This window comes from Eubalaena glacialis, chromosome 1, assembly GCF_028564815.1.
Source record: "Eubalaena glacialis isolate mEubGla1 chromosome 1, mEubGla1.1.hap2.+ XY, whole genome shotgun sequence".
In the NCBI taxonomy this organism is placed as follows: Eukaryota; Metazoa; Chordata; class Mammalia; order Artiodactyla; family Balaenidae; genus Eubalaena; species Eubalaena glacialis.
In genome coordinates, this window is record NC_083716.1 from 209,061,021 (window position 1) to 209,085,733 (window position 24,713).

Below are 24,713 nucleotides of genomic sequence, written 5' to 3' on the forward strand. Positions count from 1 at the left end.
CTGTGTGATGCATCACAGCCTGCACTATTACTATAGGAGGGTTCAGTGTTCTTCCAAGAAATTCCTCCTAACATGTTGTTTTTCACGAATGCGGTTTCCTTGCCTCTGGGTGTGTTTGCCATATTTACAACCTTCAGATGTAGTTATTTATTTGAGACTTCAGAGGGAAACATTCATCTCTCTATCCTGGAATGCAGAAAAGTCACACGCCTTGACTCTGTTCTTAGGTTGGATTTTCCTACCCCTGGTATCCTTACCAACTCCTGCCAAGTAATGTTCAAATTTCTTTCCTCAAGAAAATTTATTGAAGTATCTGTGGACTGCTAGGTTACTCCTATTTATAATGCAGTTCATTGTTAGTATGTCCAGGTTTCATTCTGGCAACAATATATTTTAAAACCCTTGGGTCCATGACTTATTTTTTATGAACTTATTTCTTCTTTAATTTATTAATATTGGTGTTCTTTGCTACAGATAGTTGTTTGGTTTGGTTTAAAGATGGGCCTTACTCAGAATAATGTAATGAAAAAATAATTTGGGTAGAGAGTGGTGGTTACTGTGACAATGCTGTAGATTGGTACTAAGAGATCAATGAGGAGCTGAGGCAGCTCCAAAAGTGCCTTCTCCTTTCTCATGGACCACTGGGGCCTCAAGAATTGAATTGGGCTTTCAACTCTTTCTCTAACAAGCAGCGAATTCTCTTTATTCTCCAGCCTACATAGTAGAAAGAAGCCAGTTTCTTTGGCTTTGCTAATCACCAATTACTTTACCAGCTATAGCTCTTAATATCAGGTTATGTCATGGGTCATCAGTTAGCCTATGGATGGTTGTCCTTGAATTAGGCACCACTCTTGGTCTAATCGGTAGCTATTCTAGTCCTTCAAAGAGCTTATATTGGGGATGCAATAAGGGAACTTACAGTTAGAAAAATCTCATTAAGTTTGGTAGAGGTCATGACCAACATATGCTACTCATCATTTATACCACCATTTGGGGGTATCAAGTACCAAAAATTTATTATGCACTTGGGAAATTGATAGCTCTTTTTATTTGCTGTGAAGTTACCCTTTTGTGTCTTGTGAGATACACTGAAGTCCATGTATAACTTATTTATATTCTTTTTTATATTTATATTCCAGTTATATAAAAAGGAGTTTGAAGATAATTGCAAAAAGTTGTAACTAACATGTCCTAACAGGAGTGCACACTCTTGAAGGAAAAAAAGTAATTAAATCAAGTTTTCCTGATAGTATTGCAATAAAAATTACTTATTATTCATGTATACATGTGGTAAAGTATTAATGGATTTCTCAAATAATTTTATACAAAGGAATGACAAATTTAAACTCGGATAGTCTTCAAAGATTCCATCATGAATCCATGGATTGGTGTCTAAAATTACAGGATATAAGATAAATGAAATATTATCAGATAGCATTGTAGTTAGACATCTTCAGCATTCAATATTAATAGGATTTTTGGATTTGCTGTTTATAGTCCTGTGTAATCAAAGCTAAACAAAACTATTAATTTGAGTCTGATGACTGAGCAAGAGTAGGGATTTTTTTATTTCTTAAATGAGGGAAATTAATAGTTACTTTGGCAATCAAGGGAAAGCCTATACATTTCACTGTTAAAATGTCGAAGTACTTTCTCTTGAGACAAGCATGACTTTAGCCTAGGTTGGGAAAAATGTATTTTCATAAATATATCAAATTGAATTGAGAATATTATTAGCACATTTCCTAAATCTAAAATATCTGTGAGACTTAAAATGTCTATTTATGAAATACTGTAGAAGCTTGCCAGGAAAGACCTTCTAGGCCAGTCATTATGTTTGTTCCCAAATATTTCCCTGCAAGTGTGAGACAGTAGTGGAAGCAAGGAGGGTGGGAGAAAGGAATCCTGGGGTATGGATATCCCCAACCTGCCCGTATCTCTCTCCTCTGGCTGTGTTTTCATGACACAGCTCCTTATAATTCCAGATCACCCCTGGACAGCCCCTCTCTCTGAGCCCCCCGCTTCTGCCAGGCAGTCTCTGCTATGGTTTTAGTTCCTGCCAGGCTGCCCAGCTTCTGGGTTCTGCTAACACAACTTCCTCCCTGCATCCAGCCAATCCTAGAGAAAGAAGCAGCTTCCTGCTGTGGGGAATGTCTAAGTTGCCTTGCACTTCCTTTTTGGTTTTTCAGCGCTTCCATCAACAGTGTAATTAACTTCTTGTATTCGGTTCCCTCTGTTTAAGATGTCTGTTTTTAATTTGCCTGACTGGACCCTGAGTCATGCGGCACCCTCTGTTTCCCATGCATGGAATAGTAGTAGGGCTGGACATTAAGCAATTGCAGAGTCCACTACTTTGTATAAACACATGTACAGGCGGGGATATTCTACAACTATGTACATACATGATGTTTCACTTCAATATAGTTTTATGCAATTGACTCCAACATTCTTTTGGATTCTCCCCAAATTTTAGTTACTTTCTACTCTAATTCTTTATACATGGAGATGTCAGAATAATAACAATCAAATGCTATTTTATGGATATTACACCTTTGATCAAGCACCAAGAGGATATTTCTTTGGTGAAACAGATCCAAACTCCTTTGTCTATATCTCACAGCTCTCCCTCAATTATTTCCCTCAATCATGTCCTTCTTCCCATATCTTTATAGCCTTGTATCCTATGTTGTGCTATCTGTTCCAGTCAAACTATCTTGCCTTCCATTTGTAACACTGAATTTCCTGTTCTCATCATTGTGTCTTCACTAGGGCAGCAGCACCCTTTCTTATCATATCTTTGACATTGATAATACTTTATACATATGATCAAATAGTAACTTGTAATTAATAATGCATCATCATACACATGTGTAACTTCTCTGCATCTCTCTCTTCTTCAATATCGGCATTCTCCAGGATTCTAGTCCAAGTCCTATGCCTTTTCTTTTTAGACTCCTTTTTTTGGATGATCTCCATTCGGATGAGTTCACCTCCAAATCTATGGCCCCTAAATCTAAATCTCTAGTCCCCAGATTCTCTCCTGACCTTTAAACCTTAACATTTCCAGATAACTAAACACTTCTACCTGATTCCCTTGCAGGCACATCAAACTCAAAATGTCCCAGACTGAATGTACTCTTCTTTTCCCACAATCCGCAGTCCTCCCCCAGCCTTTTCAAGATTCTCTAGCTTTAATCAATAATGTCACCTCTTAACTAGAAACCTGACTCTTTCTGGACTCCTCCTAAAAGCCTGCCGGCTTTGATCTGTCACACATCCTGAAAGATCTCTCGAATCTGCCCTTCCTCATCATCTTTATCACCTGAGTCACTTTGTAGACAATCTCTTCAACCTCCTTCCCTGCCTCTCTCTCCTGGCTCATTAATGCTCCAACCAAACTGGCTTTCTCTTAATTCCTGTAACACACCAGTCTCCGTTTTATCTCAGGAATATTTGCATTTGCTGTTCCTTTTTCTCCAGGTTCTTCACAAAGTCCTGTTTTCTCTTGCTTATCCAGTCTAAACAGGTTCTCTCTTACCCCATTGTTCCCTATCATGCAGCCTGTTGTTTATACCCTTCATTACACCTTATCACAATCTGCAAATATTTTGTTCATTTGGCTAGTCATTTATCATCTGTCTTCCTCACTAGAGTCTAAGCTTTGTGATCACTTTGTGCTCAGCAGATTATAGGTGTTGAGTAAATACTGTTGCACAAAGAAATGAATGATTGAATGAATGAACTCAGCAGGGCTTCTGTCTCTCTCCTAGGTCCCCTGTATCCTTCCAAGCACAAATCCAATCATGTCACTGTCCTGCTTAAAATCCTTTGATGGTTTTCTATTTTCTGTAACAGTCACCTTAACACTCAGCAACTCTTTTTGAGATTTACAATTGTGGCAAGGACAAGGGTTCAGAATCTTTAGTTTAAACGGAAACTTTAGGAACAGGTAAAAAAATGAGCTCCCTCCCATCACCTTCTGGGCCAAAGAAAGTTCAACGCCTTAAGCCAATGTTGGTCACATCTCTTGTTCTACATTTCATTACCAGGCAGGCAGGGAAGTAAAGAAGCAATGGACTATGAACCAGAGGATCTGGGTCCTGAATTTGGTTGGTCACCTGACCTTTCCAGGCTTTTGTTTCCTCATCTATAAAATGAGGAAATTGTACAAATAATCTCCAAGGCCCCTTTCAGCTCTGTACTTCTATGATTCTCAGGGACTCGACTATTATGTCCCAGGATTATTTTTTGAGCATCGAGTTAAATAATATGTAGATTGTGACATACAATACAAATCTTGTTATTTTTGCTATGAGTGTGACACCCTCATTACAAAGCAAGTAATACTTGGGCTTTAGAAATTGTTGACAATGATGATCATTGATTTATTTATTTCTTTTCAAGTATCATTTGATTTATTATTTTTTGGAAGTAGTTTCAAGCCTAGTGAAAATAAGTGGCATTTAGAAACGTTAGTAAATAGAATAAAAGGTGGAAGAGGGCAATACATTTCATCTTCTATGTGCTGGGTGCTTTACGTATGCTATACCTTAAAATAGGATTATCATCCCATTTCATAAAGGAGCACAGTGGAGACTGCCAAAGATTACATAGGTTGTAAGTGGCAGAGTACTTTGGAACACAGGTCTGTCTAGCTCCAGTCTACTAGTTCTGTCTGTATTCTTTTTATACACTGAAGCATCTGGTGCCAAATCTCAGCTCTTTCTCTACCTTCTGTCAATTACACGAACACCAACTCACTTCTCGAAGTCAAGGGATATAAATGGGGGGCAGAAGGAGGCCTTAGGTAAAGTGAGTAGGATTGAAAAGAGAAGTCTTGATAGCAAGCTCTCCTCAGTTCAGGATCTTTCCTTGGATAACTGAGCTTGTTTGAGAGCACCCTTGACCATTGCCTTTGGCCTCCGTCTAACTTTTTCACAGAAGCCTAGTGGTGAGAGGACCCGGTGCTACTCTGAATAGAACCTACTCCTAGTGGTCGGCATTCATGGACCCTAATATGCTTCAGAGGAAGAGATCACACAATGAGGAAAATCATATAACTAATGATCAGCTCTCAATGAAACATCGTTGGAACAGTTTCCTTGCTTTGTGTTGGTTTGTTTATTTTGTTTTTAAAAGAGGCACTCATTTCATGATTCAGGATGAAAAGGATTTATGTCCTTTTAAGAAAACATAAATCAAAGTAGGATACTAACATTCATAGAGTAGAATTCAGTATAAGGAGGGGTGGTCTAGGTGAAACATTATGAAGACTTACGAGTCTTACTTACAGAATAGGCATAACTAAGAACCTTTCAAAAAGCTGATAATATACACTACCAAACGTAAAATAGATAGCTAGTGGGAAGCAACCACATAGCACAGGGAGATCAGCACGGTGCTTTGTGACCACCTAGAGGGGTGGGGTAGGGAGGGTGGGAGGGAGGGAGATGCAAGAAGGAAGAGATATGGGAACATATGTATATGTATAACTGATTCACTTTGTTATAAAGCAGAAACTAACACACCATTGTAAAGCAATTATACTCCAATAAAGATGTTAAAAAAAAGAAAAAAAAAGCTGATAGCCCACAGTACTCTTTTCAGGGTGTAAAATATTTATGTTATAAGGAGACCTATAGAAACAGTCAACAAATGAATGCAATAAGGCATTTAGAGACAAACATCTCTTAAGAAAAGCTTATTCTTGCTAAGTTAAAGAAAATAAGCCAAACACTTTGCTTTTAAATATGGAAGGAAAGAATGAAAAATCATACCCATTTTTCTCTTATGCTATCACTCTGGCACCTGCTTTCATAAGGAAGCTAAGAACATAATCTATTATACTAATTGTTCCAAGGGTCTTAGAAAAAAGATTATCTCCAATTCAATTAATTTTTTTGTGATAAATAGTGCTTGTTATAAATAATTCCTTGAAAGATAAAAATATTTTCTTTCTTAATAGTGCAAAATATCAAAATGGATGACTGGTCAACTATCTATTAAAAATTATCATTCTTTCTTCAATATACACCCAATGGTACCTGACATTTTAGTTATACTTTCCATAACACAGAGCAGTTTAATAATATCGGTCAGTATTATTGTTCTCTGCATAACATATTTTCACAGGCTACCCCAAAGTATGCTAAGCTGTTGGATAACAAATGGGAAAATATCACACCACAGGCAATATTTACCTATCCAACAGGCAAAACAAGAAAATGGAGCCCAGGTCTAGAATCCTCTAGTGTTACTCAATCAAGGCAAATTATTTATTGTCTTCTGCCCAGGAGGTCCCACGGGGCATGAAATACTGACTTAGGAATTTGCTGGGCCTGATTGCCCGTGTGTTGCAACCATGTTCTTTTCTATCACTTCTTAATATATGATAAATTGTTTCTGTGTATGCTGTGATAAGGTTGAATAACAAATTAAATCTGGCTATTTAATAAACATGAAATGTAAACGCTAAACTCTTTTTATAATACTAGCTTGGGTCATTAACGTTTACGCTACAGTGTGCAGGACTGTACAATGCCTTGTTCATATCTGTGCCCACCTTCCTCTGTTCCTCATCTCACACCTCACAACCTCTGCTGCGTTCACGAGACCCGATTCCACTCTTTCTGTGAGTGGGATTTGCAGATCCTGGGTGTTCTTCGTGGTTCACTTGGGACTTCTCAAAGCCAGGACAGTGGGTCTGGGCTCTAGGTATGGGGGAGGGGCTAAAGCTGGGCCAGGAGGAACTTTGTGATGTGAAGAAGAGCAGGAGCTATTCATTATCTGAGCAGAAGAGGAGGAGTCTGGAGCAAGTGTGAAGAAGAAGAAAAAAAAAGCCAGGAAGCATAAAGAATGGTAACATGCAAGTTTATCTCATCAGCTAAAAATTTTTGCTCTGTACCATTCTACATGTTCATATAATACCCAATATTAAAAGTGTCACATACGAATGCCCCGCATTAGTATTTGTTTGCCCTGATCATTTGGTACTTCCCACGTAAGATCAGCATAGCCAGCATAGCCATTACTACGAAGATTCTGGAGTCAGATACCCTGGGTTTTAATCTGGTCTCCACTACTTTCTAAGAAATGTGACCTTAACCTTCCTTGGCCTCAGTTCCCTCATCTCTAAAAGGAAGATAACAAAAGCATCTCTCTTATAAGGTTATTGCAAAGGAAAATAAGATGTAGATCCATAATATATGATGCATACATATACATGTATGCATATATATGTACATATGTAATATCTAACTATATCTATCTATCTTCACCTAGAACAGTGCCTAGCATGTATCTAAATCAATAATGTTCAGTAGAATTATCACATTCATTGTTGTTTTGTAGTTTCTATTTAACTTCTCATATCTGTAGGCCTTGTCACCTCTACTATCTATAAGACTTTTGAGGGTGGGAAGCAAGCTTATATTTTGTCATGGCTAAATGTTCTTTTTTTGGTCTCATCTGTTGGGGTTCACCGTTCCCCTGTTCTTAGTCCATATGATTTAGTGGCTAGTGAATCAGGCATGGCCAATAAATGCTGCATTCCTCTCGCCAGAGAGATGGTATGTGACTTAAGCTTGGATATGCAAGTCCTCACCAGGAAAAGGCTCATTGATGTCTGAGATGGCTGGCTTTAAGGCTGTGTAAACCTGAAACACTGGGGGTGGCCATCTTTGCCTCCTTTGGGGAGAGCTTGTCTGAGAATGGAGACAACACGGAGGAACACAGAGCCAACAGAAGGAGAGAGATGCCTCTTGAGGACATTGTTTGAGTTTCTGGATTCAATCTTGCCTCAAAGGAGTGCTCTTTGGCTTTTCTGATTTTATAAGGAAATAGATCCTGTCTTTAGTTTATTTAAATTAGTTTGTATTGGATTTGCAACCAAATTAATACTAATATACATCTTTTTCAAATCAACTTCTTGGTCCACATGATCCTCTTTGATGCCATTGACCTTATATAAGACCCTGTACATAAAAGACCATGTATGTGTGTGTGTATATACATATATATACACACACACATATATATGGCATGTATGAATGAATTAAAAAAATTCAAAAGTGAAAGCCCATGAGCCCATAAATTTAATCTCCTGTGCTTTATTATACTGTCCTAGGCAATTCATGTTCAATTTAAGTGCATCTTGACATTGGAACAAATCTCTTTTTTAGAGAAATACATGATGTAGCCCTGAGGAACTTGTTGGATGAGCTGGATTGCGAAGAAAACTGTGGGGGGAGACCAGAACTGTGGGGGGATTCAGCGTTGGAAGAACCGAGTTCCTCTTAGCATAACTAACTCCATAGTCAGCTCATTCCCTTAACCCCCCTGGGTACTGTTCTTCACGATAAAATGGGAAGAATAATACTTACAGGGTTACTGTTAGGCTCAAAGGAGCTCATTCATGTGTGAACTAAAAATGGTACAGATGTTATTTGTTTATTTTTTCCCCCCAGATATGCCAATTTCAATTGGTGATGGATACATACCTGCCAAATCATGAGCCTAAACGTGTTGAAAAAAAATTTTTTTTTCTAGTCAAATGCACAACAGGAAGCACATTTCAGAAGGATATATGTGAACATACGCCATCATATCTAGGTCTGGGATGTGACTTCTGGGGGGAATACTGAGTGTTCTCCGTAAAAGGAACCGTTTCCACTGTCACGTTGCCTCCAAGAATCCCTTCATTTTTACCATTAAAGAGCTTCAGAGGGCAGATGCGACGCTGTGCTTCAGACTAAGCTCCTAACAGGCCCTTTGGCCACCCTTGCAGCTCAGTACCTGTGAGCCTTCACGCCTTGGGGTGTTTTTGGTGGGCGTGGCGAGAAGCACCTGCTCCCTGGCTCTCCAAGAATCTTACTCCAATCCCCTTGTTTTAAGGGTGTAGCTCTGCAGTCTCCCAGCTATTCCCTCGAGCGTGCTTTATGAGATCCGGTTTCAATCCCCCGGTGAGGAGCTCTGAGGTCCCGTTACAATTCCCTAGAGCTCCATGTGTGTGCGGGAGGGACAGAGCCAGGGAGAGACCGAGGGAGGGGACGAAGTCTACGGGCTCCGGTTACCGCCCCGCACGGCCCCCGCCCTGAGCCGCCGAGTGCACTGCGCGGCCCGGGGAGCGCCGCGGCCCCTTTAAGAGCCGGGCCCAGGCCGGCCCTGGGGCCGGGGGAGCCCAGAGCGAGGCGCGCCGCGGAGGAGTTGGGATCCGGCGCAAAAGTTTCCTCCCAACTCCGGCCCCGCGCGCCGCCGCCGCCGCCCACTCCAGCCCGGGGCCTGCAGCCGGCCCCGCCGCCGCCGCCAGGGCCAGGGCCAGGGCCAGGGCCAGGGCCGGGCCGGGCCGGCAGTTTCGCTTTGGCAGGCGGGGAGCAGCCGCCTGGGCCGGGCCCGCGCCGGAGCAGGAGCAGGAGGAGCAGCCGGGCCCCTGGACCGCGGCGTCGCCTACCCCCCGCCACCTGGGAGGTAGCCCTCCCCGCTGCCGCCTCCTCTCCGATTCCCGCCCGCCGGCGGCCGCCTGCCCGGGGCGAAGGGGCTCTGCTGCGAGCCCCCGGCCCTGAGGGGAGCCGGGGAGAGGCGCCCCGGGGTCTCTGTGCCCGCCCGCGCCCGGCGGCCCCCGAGAGTGGGGCCGCGCCCGGCGGCCCAGACACCTGTTCGGCCCGGCCCGGCGTCGTCGCCGGGGGCCAGGATGAAAGTGACCGTGTGCTTCGGCAGGACCGGCATCGTGGTGCCCTGCAAAGAGGGCCAGCTGCGCGTCCGGGAGCTCACGCAGCAGGCGCTGCAGCGGTACCTGAAGACCCGGGAGAAGGTGGGCGCGGCGCGGGGGGCGCGCGGGCGGGGCGGAGGAGGGGGCGCGGCTGCGGGCGGACTCCCCGGGAGCGCTCCGCGGCCACGGCACCTGCCAGGTGCCCCGAAGACAGGGTGGCGACGCTCGGGGGACGCAGAGCACCTCGGCGACCTGATTTGTCACGACCTGTGGCCGCAACTTCTGGATGTTGCTAATATAACTGACCTGGGCGTTTATGGGCGTTTGTGGGCCTTGCTTGTCCAAGGGTGGCGCGGGTACCGCAGCATCAGAATCACTCGGGGGCTCGTTAGAAAGGCACCATCTGGTGCCCCAGTCCAAGCCCACGGCCTCAGAGTCTGCTTTTCAACAAGCTTCCAGGTGATTGCACTGGCCACTGAAGTTTGACAAGCACTGCTTTAGAAGTTGTTTGAGCGAACAGTTCTCAAAGGAACGCTTGAAGGTGCTGCTCACCTCAGGTGTGATTTTTGACCTGCTAAGGCCCGCCCTACGTCTGCTCCTTGGGTTAGAAAGTTGATTGGTTCGAGTATCAGATACTCGGAAGTTATAACTGATGGAGCCCTTGGAATTTCAGCCCCGTGAGCTGGCTTCCCTCAATGACTTCAGCAGGAGCTCAGGTGGAGGGATGCTGTGTGCTTACACCAACCACTCTGCATTTTGCTATTTTTACTTTAACACCACACAGTCTATCAACATTTACTAAGTGTGTGGGCTGTGTCAGGTCCGGGGTGACTTTTTTTTTTTAACATCTTTATTGGAGTATAATTGCTTTACAATGGTGTGTTAGTTTCTGCTTTATAACAAAGTGAATCAGTTATACATATACATATGTTCCCATATCTCTTCCCTCTTGCATCTCCCTCCCTCCCACCCTCCCTATCCCACACCTCTAGGTGGTCACAAAGTGACTATTGAAATGATGACAAAGAGTGTCTCCAGCTCTGTCCCTGAAGTCAGGAGCAAGTGAAAATTAAGTGGAGCTCTGGAAGAGTGTTTTTAAGTGTGCAATGCACACTTAAATGTTCAGAAGACCTAGCTGGCCTCTGGAACTCATATTGTATTTTTGGGTAACATGCTGGGCCTCTGTTTCTTCTTCAATGGAAATTTTAAATGAAGGCATCCAAGAGCATCTTTTTATTTTTTTGAATCCTCACATGGGATATCTTGTTTGCCCCAAATCCTCCTCAAACAGGACAAGTCATAAACTCTTGCTTTAGAGGCCAATGGTTCTCTTAATATTTGTTCTCGTGCTGTGAGAACTGTCAAAATTGTGTGTTGCCCAATTTCGAGAATGGAAAGATGTAATTTCTTTTAATGTCTTTTAGGTTATGCAAGGCATAAAAGTAATTGTGTTTCTTCTAAATATATAGTTGAGGCATTTAAGAAAATCTCTTGCACCTCTGTGCCTCCACTAAGAATTATTATATAGGAAAAAATATCACCCTGGATAAATACATGTGTATGTTGCCTTGAACAGCCAAGAGTTGGAGAAGAGCATAGTGAATGATCTGCTAATATATAAAATATAATCTCAAAAGCTGGACTCTTTACTAATGGAATCGAGGCAGAGAGAGAAAATAATCAAAGTGGCCTGTATAACTATATGAGTATTTACCCAATGGTTTTTCTTCCATTGTTACAGTAGTGTGCTGATTATATTGTGTAATTCAGTTGAAAACTGAGATTTACACAAGAAACCAGTTGTCCTTGAACTCATATTTCCCTAACTTCTGAAAGTAAGCTAAGGTTAAACCTAACAACGTTATTCTAGACAAATTATTAAAGTAGATCTCATTGAAGGATTGCTTTATTGAGATGATAAACTTATTTTTATTTTTAATTATTATTAAAAATAATTTATTTCTAAAACCTTGTATATTTAGAAGTTTAATACTTGGAGCTGTCCAAGTAATAGAAGTAAGCTTATAAGCTTATAAATAACACATGGGGAACTAACTGTATGATATTTAATGCATTGTAATTTGATCTTAAAAAGTGTTAAAAAGCTATTGATATTCTGGACTGAAAGCATAATTTATAATATCACATATCCTATAATATAATTGTATTGATCAGTTTACTATTATTACCAGACATTACATTTTTCTGTGTTTACATTTATATATTAGTGAATGTGACATTTAAAGGCCACCTGCAACTTAAAAATTCTCCCTCCCTTCTTCGGCTTTTAAAATCTCAATTTAATAACTGGCAAGTGATATTTTTCCTTCCCAAAATATTCCTCTCTCATAGTTTCATTTTAAATAGCATTGTAATCATAACAAGGCTTAGCTAATATTAAATGGTATTCCTAATGGAACTAAAATGTCAAGAAATACTCTGATAAATTCCATGCTTTTATCCATTGAATTTAGAAAATGATGGGAAAAGACCAGAAATGTCGAAATTCAATTTGGAAAACAATTTGGCATAAATTCAATGTCTTTAAATCAGTGAAAGAGTTAAAAGGCTTGTTTCCCTGGACAGCAAGGTTTTAAGCCCTTACTCAGTAGTAATAACACAACAACCAACATGAATTGTGCTTACTTGGTGCAGGCACTGTTCTAGGTGCCTTACATATATTAAATGACTGACTCCATGAGCTAGGTACTAATATCCCCATTTTACAGATGGGGGGAAAAGAAACACAGAAATATGACTAGTGCATGGTAGAATTGGAATTTGAACCCAGAAACTATGCCTCCAGGTCCTTACTCCCAGTCATTAATACACAGGCTAGTAGGTCATTATGCAGTGGAATTTATCTATCTTATTTATTTTTTTAGAATTTGCTTTAAAAAGACAATTCCATCTACAAACTGCTGCAGTAACCTATCAACCTAATGATAGCAGTTGTGTTTCTTGCAAAGGGATGGGACATCCACAAACTCCTCTTGATTTTATCTTTTACAGTATAGGTCTCTATGTTATAGGGAGAAGTCTAATTTCTGTGACAAGTATTGCAGGATTTGCATCAAGTATGAAGAATCTTCCTCAGTCTAATTACAAATTGAAAAATTGGGTAAGATCTCTGAGATATCCAGGTAGAGAGGTAAAGAGGTAAAGAAACAAGTTTAGCGGGAACGTGAATGTAAATTAAGCCCGTTTCTTCCGGGGCCCTGAATAATTTAGATGGGAGAAAGGCAGATGTCAAGATTGAGGATAGAGTTGAGGTTTGTACACTTTGAAGGGTAAGTGAAGCCCAAGGAGGCCATCCTGGATTTTGTGGGCAGCAGCAGAGAAGTAGCCATCTCCAACTGAGAAGAAGAAACAAAGGAAACTGGTATTTGTGGAATGTGGGGAGCCAGCTGAATCAGCATCAGATAAGGCCAGAAGTAGGTAAGATGCTGAAGAGACGAGGGAGCTTTGGGGAAGGCTTTAATTATGTTCTGAAATCTGGGACTTTGAGGTTCCTGTGGCCTCCCCCTCCCTGCCATTTGATGAACTCTACTGGTGAGGTGAATTGACCAAGGGGCAAGAATTATGGGGTTGCTTGTCTTTGGATCCTGGTAGTTTGTCATTGTCCAAGGCTCTAAATCCAATTCAGTTAAGTAGTTAGTGGAGAGGAGAGTGTCTTAAGTAGTCAAGGTGGGGATCATTGAGTAATTAGTTAATTAATCATCAAAATTACGTGTCACAGGTGAATGGGTAATTGAGCCATATCCTGCGGGGCTCTCAACCCTGGCTGATCATTAGTTACCTCTAATTTTAACATTTAACATTTTAAATAATACAAATGCCTGAGTCCCTTTCTCCAAGATCCTCATTCAGTGGGTTTGGAGTGGAGCCTGGGCATAGGTATTTAAAAAAAAAAAATAGTCCAGATGATACAAATGCCCAGCCAGGATTGAGAGCCACTAATCTACTACCACTAATCTTTTGGTATCACTGAACTAATTTGACTTTTAAACTCATTTGATGGCAGATACTATGTCTTAGACACCTACGGACCAACCTGTTATTAGCAACTGTCTTTCCACTCCTACCCTGAATGAATTCTCACAGCAGGTGCTCAAATAACTTATTAAATTGAACATTCATTTTATATGTAAGTAAATAAGGGAAAGATTTGTTTAGTAACAAAAGTGTGAGTGTATAGTGTGTGTGTGTGAGTTCAGGAGTTGAATGAGATAATATGAACGTTGAGTTCATGGGGTAGTGGGTATGATGGAATTTTTAAGAAGATTTGCGGATCTGTATGTACGAGGATAGTTTTTTTTTTTTTTAAGTAAAGAAACATCTGATTGACTTTCAAAATGAATCTCTTCTGTATTCAGATATTTGGAATAATTTGTTTGTTTTACAAGTTGAGATCAGCTTCCCAGATCTGAATTAAGATAAGAGCAATTAGCTTTATTGATTAATTGTGAGATCAATCTAAGAATCTGTGCAGTAACAAGAATCTGGTATGATATCGTATGGGACTGGCCTGGAGGAATAAATTAGAATTCTTGAATTCCTGAATTTTTCAGCTTTTGATGTCTCGTTTCCAGATTTTAAGTTTCCTGTACACATAAGCTAGATGTATACCACACTGGATTCCCAAAATGCTTTTCAGTTTATTAGGCACTGACTGACTAGAGTGCTTTATTTCCTATTCAGTTCTCTCCTCTCCCAATGTGTGGACTAGATGCTCTTTCCAGCATGTGGATAGGACTGACTCACCATCAGCAAGGCACATGTTTCTAACTTGGTTTTGGTTCTGTTACTTGACTTGCATTGAGCAGCCCCTGAGTTTGCAAACACAGGGCTCCTGGGGCCTGCTATGACCCACAGACATGTTTTTTAAGTTCTGCTCAGTGTTATATTTTGACTTAGTTGCCATGTTTAAATATTTTGAGATTTCATGGAAAAATCCAGATTTCTGTCTTCTTTTAGGGAAAAAAGAATCAGAAGCTCTGAGAATACTGGGCTTTACTTTCCCACATGGCAACCATCAGTTGGAGCTGAGGACACCTCTTTAGAAGAATCATTATGCTCTAGTCTCCATTATTACCTTTCCCAATAGATGAGTGTAAGTTATTCTCCAGCTAAAATGCTCTCAACAAGATTATTAAGATCTGACAGCTAAAACCCACGGTTACTTTTCAGTCCTTATTTTTGATGATATCTCATCTTTTAAAACTCTCTTTACCCATGAGCTTTCCAGGATTTTTAAACATGTCTTTCTCTTCTGTATCTTTGCAGGTGCTCTCAATACTGTTCCCTTGTGTGCTGGCGCCTCAGGGTTCTGGCCTTTCTTTCAGTCGGATCTCATCCATTCCATGGCTTCAGCTACCCTCAAGCACACACCTCTAGCCTTGAACTTGCTATAGAACTCAATATCCACCAGCCTGTGGACTTCACCTCCTTGATGTCCCACATACAGTTCGAGCCCAGCCTGTTCTCTGTACATCTGCTTCTCCCCATTCTCCTGTAGCCTGTTTCTCCATTTCTGGTGCCACCACTCACCTGGTTATCTAATCCAGAAACCTGGAAATCCTTCATTCCTGGATGACCTCTCATCCACCATATTCTACCACTTGTCTAGTTGGTCAGAAAGTTCCTTTGATGCTTCCACATGCTATCTCTTTGATCTGCTTCCTCTCTTCTGCACCAAACCTTGCGTTTCTCATTCCTACCATGGGGAACTGCAGCAGACCAGTAACTGGCCTTTCTGCCTTTCCTAGCTCCCAACTATTCCAAACTGTTTTCCATTGAGGACTTTACAGCTGCAAACCTGATCATGTCTGGAGTATTGCTGGGAATATTTGAATGGCTCTACATTGCTTTTAGGTGAAAACCCACTTTGCTTACCGGTCCAGTATCTTCTCTATTCCTTTGTACCCTTTAAATTAGTACATGTAACATAGTATTCTGTCACATTTTCCCCCACCCCAGGTAAATCCTGCTCATCTTTTGGGATGAGTCTCCAGTTGCCTCTTCTCTAGGAATTCCCTCCCTCCCTTTCCCCTGCACCATCACTTGGGGGCCACATTCTTGTGTTCCTAGAGCTCCCGACACTGTGCTTTCATTTTGAAAACTACATCTTACATTATACTGTCTATTGGTCAGGGTCTAGTAACTTAATAGACAGCCCCCGAGGGACAGTGGTTTATCCCAGCAAAGGGTTCTCTTTCTGGGTGGGAGGTGCGGGCTCTGACCCATACAACCAGCTGCCCACTGTTCCTTTTGGCTTTGGCATTTTCTGCAGATCCTCTGCACTGTGCTAACTGATGAACCGAGAGAGTGTGGAGGATGCCACAGGAGGCGTGGGGTCTGGCCTGGAAGTGGCAGACATCACTTTTGTGTCAGCATTCTACTGGTGAGACTGGCCGTGTGCACCATCTAGATGCAGTGGCCTGGGAAAGTAGTCTCCTTGGACATAGGAGAGCGACTAGCTGGGCTCTACCACATAGTGCAATCATTTTGTCTCTCTTACTCTACTGTGGACTATTCAAGAACAAAGAATGAGTCTTATTTATTTTCCTATCCCCGTTTTTAGCACAGTAGCTGATATATAGTATGTATACCAGAAATGCTCGTTAAATTATATCAAATTTCACATCGTTTTCTCTCATAAAAATGAAAATGACTTTGTATTCAACACAATGTTTTGTAAGTTTGAAATCTTTATATGTGGTGTAGTTTTAAAAAGAAAGTCTAAATGCAACTTTTCTCTTGATTATCTTCAAATACCTCATCACATCCACATGTGCTGTAGGCAGTAGTTTAGTGATCCATTATATCTGCCACACTGATTGTCTTTAATAACAGCTTCAAATTCTGACACTTTGTAGATTTTTGAGACTGAGTGCTCGGCCGTCCTGGATTGTCAGCGAAGGAACATCATATGTTTTTGTTTCATGAAGATTTGTGCCATGCTGTCCCATATATTTGAATGTTTGATTTTCAGCATTTTATTTGTTAATTTCATGTTGATTTTAAAAATGATTGTGGACTATCTCAATTTGGGTGGATCCGTTATTTTTGAAAGGCACTGTATCTGCATCTTGGGGCTGCCAAATGAGGTCTGCCTCCCATCTCGGGGCCCCACTGTTCTTTTGATTGCAGGACTCTCGCTCTTTGGGTTGCAATGAGATGGAATTGTGGGATACCAAGAGGACAGGATGTTTAAAAAGGTTTCACAGTGCCAAGTATCATCCAGATAAATACGCCCTGTCCTGCGCCTGTCCTCTGCCTCAGGTGAGGCTGTTAAACTCATCAGGTGGTCCTGGGCCCTGGAGGAGGAGCTGGTGGGTCATCACTTGGTGATGGAGGCAGATAACAGAAGAGATGTCTGCAACTCTCTGCTAAGCCACTATCAGCAAGACCAGAGAACCACACTGGCAGGGGAAATGATCAGACCCATTCTGTTGCTTCATTTGAGGCAGAAGTTAAGGGTATGTGGGGAGCTCTGATAATAGACTTCTGAAACCTTTTTAGGGAGATTTAGAGCAAGTCTCGCTACTGTTCTTTCTTTATAGACACGAACCCTAGAAAGAGTAACCTCTAAGCAAAGATGGGCTTCTGACAAGGGATGTATAGACATAATTTGTACTCCTCCCTATTTATAGATAGGTGGCCTATTTTGGGGAAGGGATGTGGAGAGAGTGGGGTACCTGACTTAAGAATGATGGGTAATGACTGCAACCTCTTACTTGAAAAAGTATGTCACGTATTCAGCGAGGCCTTAGTCAGAGCCCCCAGTAGTGGATGCTTTGCTACGGTTGCTTTTAACAATCCAAATGTCACTTCAGTCACTTCAGAGAAGATTTTACAGAGTGACATTGGGTCAAGCATTGTGTTTTGTGCTGGGGATATAGCATAAAATAAGGCATAGTCCCTGCTTCATCAGGCTTACAGACTAAAAGGGCAGAGAAAAGAATGTAAATAAGCAACACAGTGTGGTAGAGGGGCCCTGGGGTGGTGGACACAGGGAGTGGTTGACTCTGACTTTGGAGCAGGGAGAGATGGGGAAGTCATGCTGGTTTCACTGGGAGTTATACCTGGGCAGGGAATGGGCATCTGCAGGGCAGTGAGGGTGGGGAGGGTACTGGAGAGACAGGGGGGGGAGAGAGAAGCAGTCTGCCTCTGACTGAAGGTGCACCAGGTTTTCGGGGGGTGTGGGGAGAGAATGGCATCATGGAAAGTTTCCTCAGGCTGACTGTGGGAGGGAAGGGGAGGAACGAGGCTGTAGCGGGGAGGCCGGGTCCAGGCCAGGAGGCCTTTGCTGTGACTGCCTGAAGAGTGCGCGGAGCCAGTGAGATGCTCCGGGTGGGGTGGTGATAGTGTTTGGTTTTCTCTTCTCTGTCGATTGTCCCGGAGGATGGAGACAGAGGGAGCTGGGACTGGAGGCGGGGAGCTGGGACTGGAGGCGGAGAGCTGGTCCACGCCCTGGCTGTGGAAGTGGAGGTTAGACATATTGAAGCAGAAGAGGAAATGGGCTTGGAAACTTCAGGGGCAAAGAAATGAGACTTGGGAGCTGACCTTCTGTGGCAAGGGAAGTATGGGTGGAAATGAGGGAGAGGGAGCCGCCTGAGGCTTACCTGTTCACCATTAATGGACACTTCAGTGACTCCACCTGCGTTCCAGGCATTGCGGCCTGGGGATCCGGAGACCAGTGAGACACGGTCTGTGCCCTCCAGGAGCCCCGTAGGTGGGGGTAGGAGAGGTGGGAGGCTGAGCGTGGATGAAAGGCTTGCCAGGGAGTGTTTGAGGGCCCAGCTGAGATCATAAATCATGAGTTCATAAAAGTGCCAGTCTTTTGCATCAGCGTTTTGACATTGGATTAGAGCCTTGATTCAAGATTGGGATTGAGGGCAGATGTGGAAAAAATGTGGCATCCAGAAATAAAAGTGGTCAGACTGAGTTGATGATGGTGTGAACTATATTGGTGGCTTCCAGACTTTTGTGATGGAGTCACAGTGGCTGAAAGCCCTCTGTTTGCCCCTCCAGACCCACGCCTGTGACCTGGGAGGCTGAGCGGTGTAAACTCTCTTGCTATCTGGCGTCTAGTTGGGGTCAGCCATGGGAGAGGTCCCAGCGCGAGGCAGCTCCCTTCTTGCCAGGTCATTGTGGGTTGGCGGCTTCCCTTTACCAAAGGACACAGCTCCCATCAGGCAGCCCTCCCTGCATGTCTCTCTCCACTGTATTGCATCCACTCCTTTCCCTGGCCCCTTGGGTACCAGATGATGGCAAGACCTCAGTACTTAGGAGTGCTGTCCCTTAATGTTTTCCTTTAACCCTGGGCAAACCTTTATAAATAGTTTCTTTATTAAACTTCTAAGTGCCTAATTTGAGTGAACCATCTGTTTCCTGCCAGGACATGGACTGATAAATACAGCAGTAATAGTTTTTCCTGGGATAGGGAGGGTGGGAGGGAGGGAGATGCAAGAGGGAAGAGATATGGGAACATATGTATATGTATAACTGATTCACTTTGTTATAAAGCAGAAACTAACACACCATTGTAAAGCAATTATATTTCAATAAAGATGTTTAAAAAAAAAAAAAAGTTTTTCCTTTATGACCCAGTACCCACAACACATGTATTCAAATGAAATAAGTTTCAGGAGGATGCTTACCCTTATTATAAATGATGCCCTCTTATTTTTTATTCTGTTGTTTTATTTTTTAAAAAATGTAGTTGGGACATACTAAATTGATTTCACTGCCCACTAATGGGTTAGGGACCATAGTTAGAAAACCACTGGGGCTACCTGATGTTTAGGGAGTCCTGGATGGATCATCAAGTCAGATGACTCTAGAAATCTCCACAGGGTCCCATTGTTTTTCTGGGTTGAGATAAAGTGTGAGGCTGAAGATAAATTCCTAACATCAGGTATGTGTTACAAGAGTTTAAATTACAATCTATGGGCTTTAATGCCAAGTATCTTATACAGATAAGATTTATAAGATCTTGACACTTGTGAATGGCCAGCACGTGAGCTCAGAGTCACCTTGGCCCAGAAGTTCAGGTGGCTTGATAAAATCTTGGAGAAATTGAAAGAGTTTCACTTGCCCTCCCATATTTCTTTCATCATGACATAGTCATAGTATTGGTAACTTTAAATATTAGGTTCTGGATTACTTCCTTTTGTAGCAAAGAGTTGAGGAGATGCAAGATGGATAAATAATCCTTGTCTGTATTTATAGGCACATTGATAGAGATTCAGTGGGCTTGAGTTTTGACAGCAGTGTTTGATCAGAGACATTTTCCCAGAACCTTAAAAAAACAAAACTGCACTTCAGAAATCTCTAGTAAAAAAAAAAACAAAAAAAACCTTTTTTTTTGGTTGCTGCTACTAAATTTGCATTTCAGATCTTTCTGCCTTTTCTTTCACTTCTGTCTGTGGGTGAGCAGGGAGGGCTGCGTGGGACTGTGCCTCTGGATAGTGAGGAGGCTTCTCTTGCTGTATTAGTTTCCTAGGACCGCAGCGACCAAGTACCACAAGCTGGGTGGCCAAACTGGGTGGCTTAAAACAACCAATTTTTTTTCACAGCTCTGAAGCCTAGAGGTTCACAATCAATGTGTTGGCAGGCTCATGCCCCCTTTGAAGCCTCCAGAGAGGAGCCTTCCTTGCCCCTTCCAGCTTCTTTTCGGCCCAGACATTCCTCAGCTTCTGGCAGCATAACTCCAGTCTCTGCCTTCATCTTTACACAGCCATCTTCCCTCTGTGTCTCTTCTCTTCTTATGAAAACACAAATCACATCAGATTAGGGCTCACCCTAATGACCTCACTTAAGATATTTACATCTGTAAGACCCTGTTTCTAAATAAGGTCACATTCACAAGGTACCAAGGGACTTCAACATAGCCTTGGGGGGCGGAGGGGGGCAGTTCAGCTCATAACAATTGCTATTCAGTTTAATGCATTTTTAATGCATTTTAATGCATTTTTCACTGCATTTACAATAAGAGACATTGAGAAAATTCTGTTGATTCCCTATTGCCTTCCCCATAATGTTGCTCTCTTTATTCCTCAAGTTTTTGCTGCAAAATGGTCCACAGATAACTTGCTTCCTGTTTTATTGAGAAATAAAGGTCTTTTGGTCTGATATCACTTGCTGCTACCTTCACTATTATATGCATTTCAGTATCAATGCCCTTGTTCTTAGCTGCCTCTTCAGGTGCCTTATTGAGACTCATGTTTGTCTTAAATTCCGCCTCATCCCACGCCCTTTGGGTTCTGGTTTCCTCGAGCATTGGTGAAGCTCAGGGGCTTGTATGAATTGAACTCCTCTTCAGTCTATAATTAGAGAGTTTTTGAGCACCTATTCTGTGCCATACACAGTCCCTTTCCTTCAGGGCTTCACAATCCAGTTGGAGAGACATGTATACTTACTGAAAAGAAAGCAACAGCCAGGGGCCAGATGAGTTCTCCATGCATTAAGGGAGAGAACTCACAGTTGCCTGGAATGGCCCAATGTGAAAAATGGATAAAATCTAGATAAATGAAAGAAGGGAGGGGGAGAGATAAAGGAAATAGACACATGGAAGCAGAGATAGAGGAAATAGATACATTGTAGCAGTTCTCAGACTTGCTGGTTTCAACGCCCTTATTGACTCTTCTGTTTTACAGGACCTGAAAGAGCTTTTCTATGCAGATTGTACCTATCTATATTTACCATATCAGAAATTAAATTAACTGAGAAATTAAAAAAAATATTTAATTGATTTAGGATAACGATCCCATAACAAGATTACTTCTTGTCATGAAAATAACTATATTTTTCAAAGGAAAAGAAAAAATTTATTGAGAAGAGTGGCACTGTGTAACATTTTTGCCAATCTCTTTGATGCTTGCTTATTAGATAGCTGGATTCTCAAATGTGCCTGCTTGCTTGTTCAGTCTGTTGCAATATGTTGTTTTGGTTGAAATATATTAAGAAAATCCTGCCTCACATAGATAAGTAGCTGGAAGAAGGAGGAGCATTTTAAAAGGTTTTCCAGGTACTTATAGATAAGCTTTTTGTATGCTACATGCAGATCCAACAGTGATGGTTTGTTTCCATTTTTCTTCCTTTCTCATACATTTATCATATCACAGTTTCTATGGGTCAGGAACCTTGGTACCACTTAGCTGCGTCCTCTTCTTCAAGTCTCACCAGCTACGATAGAGATGAAAGCTAGGCTGCATTCTCAGGAGGCTTGACTGGAAAGAATCGGATTCTGAGCTCACTCAGGCGGTTGACAGAATTCATTCCTTGCAGCTGTAGGACTGAGAGCCCTAGCTTTTACTGGCTGTGAGCTGGAGGCCACTCTCAGCTCCTAGAGGTCACCTTCCTTTCCTAGAGGTCACCTTCCTTTCCTAGAGGTCACTTGCAGTTCCATATCATGTGGAACTTCCCATCCCGGCTGATTACTTCATCAAGCCAGCAAGGAGGATCTCTGAAGCATGATGGCTAGCAAGACGGAATCTTACATAACATAACATAATCATGGGAATGACACCTCAATAGGGTTTGGTTTCTTAAAGATTAGTTGCAATGTGGAATCTGAAATCATGCCAATAAAATTTTTGTACTCTGTTATAATTCATTCATTTGTGTTGTACTTTGAATAGATCTTCTATCCATGTGCGATGTTCTAACATCATACATTGGTCATTTGGAAAACATTGGTTCACTGAGTTATGCCAGTCTCCCAAATGTTGGTACCTTTAGTTATACAATTTCAAAACCACATACATTGACATTACCATCAATTTCATCAGAAAAGTGTAAGTTTTGGGAAACTATCAAGCTCACAGTGGTTGTTACAGTTTTCTAAAATTTTAATTTTTGCTTTATTATTGGCAACAAATACAGTCATTTGTTTTCCATGAAGTGCTCAGGTTCACATCATTTATTCTTGATGTGAAAAATGCCATATGGTGAAGTATGAATAATCATAGTTTGTCTGTCAGTCATTCTTTGAAATGAAAATGGTGCTCCATGAAGAAAAACAGTTCAACTCAACTCGATCAATCGTGAGCGCTTTTGCCGAGGTAACATTGTATGTCATTATGCAGAAGTGCTTTATGTGGACTTTCTAATCTTCACATACAGTGTTAAAAAGATGTGAATCAAGGGTCAAAAATTAATAACATTTTTATTGCTTCATCAAGGGCATTCTTAAGTTAAATTGACCATTTTTTAAAAAATGCAAATGAGTGAGTGGCAGTGAAGAATACAGGGATTTCTAGTACTGTTTACTGCCTTGATTCAAGCTAAGGCACCTGCCGTTTTACCCACCACTGCCTTTGCACTGGGAGTGCAAGTGTCAACATACTTGTTCCAAGGATAAACTGTGGGATTCCAAAAAGTTATTCAACATGTTGACTATTTCAGTGCTAGTGTTTATTGTCAGGCATTCACATACAAAAAAATTCTTCAGTTAGTATCAGCACCAAGTAGTCATCTCATACAAAAGAAACAGCAAGTTCAGTTACTTCTGTAGATCAATCCATGTGTAAGACAAAAGTACAATTCTACAGATGGGATATTAACTCAGTCTTCACATTTGTAGCCAGATGTTTCATTTGAGGAGTTCCAGTATCATTGGAAACTGGCACTGTCATACCTTATTTTATTTTATTTTTTTTTTAACTGACTTATCCAGTAGGCATTCAGCAATCTCAGTTGTATAAGACTTTCTTAGTCAACTAATGCAATACAATAGCTTACCCTGTAAAGTGCTTCAGTAGCTTTTTTCATTTCTAGTTTGAAAAGCTGTTAAAATGTTTGGCTTTTAAAATGTTCATTATGCCTGCATTTAAAAATATTCACTTCCTTTTCCTTTAAATTCTAGGTACTTAATTTCAAAATGATACTACAACTATTTGAAAATGTTCTGTTGCATTAGACACAATAATGTAAATTACCAGTATCTTTAAGGTCAAAGAAATGATAACTTTCATGTTTTTGTCTATTCACAGTTTTGCACCTTTTTTTTTTTTTTTTGGTAGAGTTTTCCCTTCTATGAATCAGAGACCTCTGGTGTGTCAGTTTCATCTTTTTAAAAATATCCTTAAATTTAGATAATACAGCTGTGGTGGGTTGAAGAAGGAGGTTTTCTAACCCCCCTTTTTTATATGTTGAATTTTTTATTGTTGTAAACTATACCTAACATAAAATTTACCTTTTAACTGTTCTTAAATATACAGTTGTGTGGCATTAAGTACATTCACATTGTTGTGCATCCATCACCACCATCCACCTCCAGAACCTTTTCATCTTCCCAAACTGAAACTTCATACCTAGTAAACATTAACTCCCCATTTCTCCCTTTCCCCCAATCCCTGATAATCACCATTCTACCTTCTGTCTCTTCGAATTTTACTATTCTAGGTACCTCATGTAAGTGAAATCATACAACATTTGTCCTTTGAGGCTGGCTTATTTCATTTAGCATAATGTCTTCAAGGTTCATCTATGTTGCAGCCTATATCAGAATTTCCTTCCTTTTTAGGTTTTAATAATAGTCCATTGTATGTATATACCATACACCACATTTTTTTTTTTGCTTCTTGATTTTTTTTTTAAAATTTACTTAACTATAGGTGATGTACAATATTGTGTTAGTTTCAGGTGTAGAGCTTTAGATTCTTTTCCACTATAGGTATATACCATGTTTTATCCATTGTTTATCTATTCATCCATTGATGGACACTTGGGTTGCTTCTACCTTTTGGCTATTTTGAATAGTGCTCTATGAACATAGGTGTACAAATATCTATCTGAGTACTTGCTTTCAGTTCTTTTGAGTGTATATCCAGAAATGGAATTGCTGGATTATATGGTAGTTTTATGTTTAATTTCTTGAGGAACCACCATAATTTTTTCCATAGCGGCTGCATCATTTGATATTCCCACAAGCAATGCACAAGGGTTTCAATTTCTCCACATCCCTGCCAACATTTGTTATTTTCTGTGTGTGTATGTG

At 41.3% G+C, this 24,713-nt stretch overlaps 1 protein-coding gene across 2 annotated transcripts in view; it reads left to right on the forward strand.

Moving 5' to 3' along the window:
- The first annotated feature begins 9,596 nt into the window (after positions 1-9,596).
- Positions 9,597-24,713, forward strand: part of PARD3B (par-3 family cell polarity regulator beta) — a 1,019,383-nt gene continuing 1,004,266 nt past the window's right edge. For both annotated transcript variants that reach the window (XM_061186691.1, XM_061186699.1), the window contains exon 1: positions 9,597-9,808. In XM_061186691.1, coding sequence (XP_061042674.1) covers positions 9,689-9,808 — 120 coding nt within the window. In that variant the 5' untranslated portion in view covers positions 9,597-9,688. The remainder of the gene's footprint in view (positions 9,809-24,713) is intronic.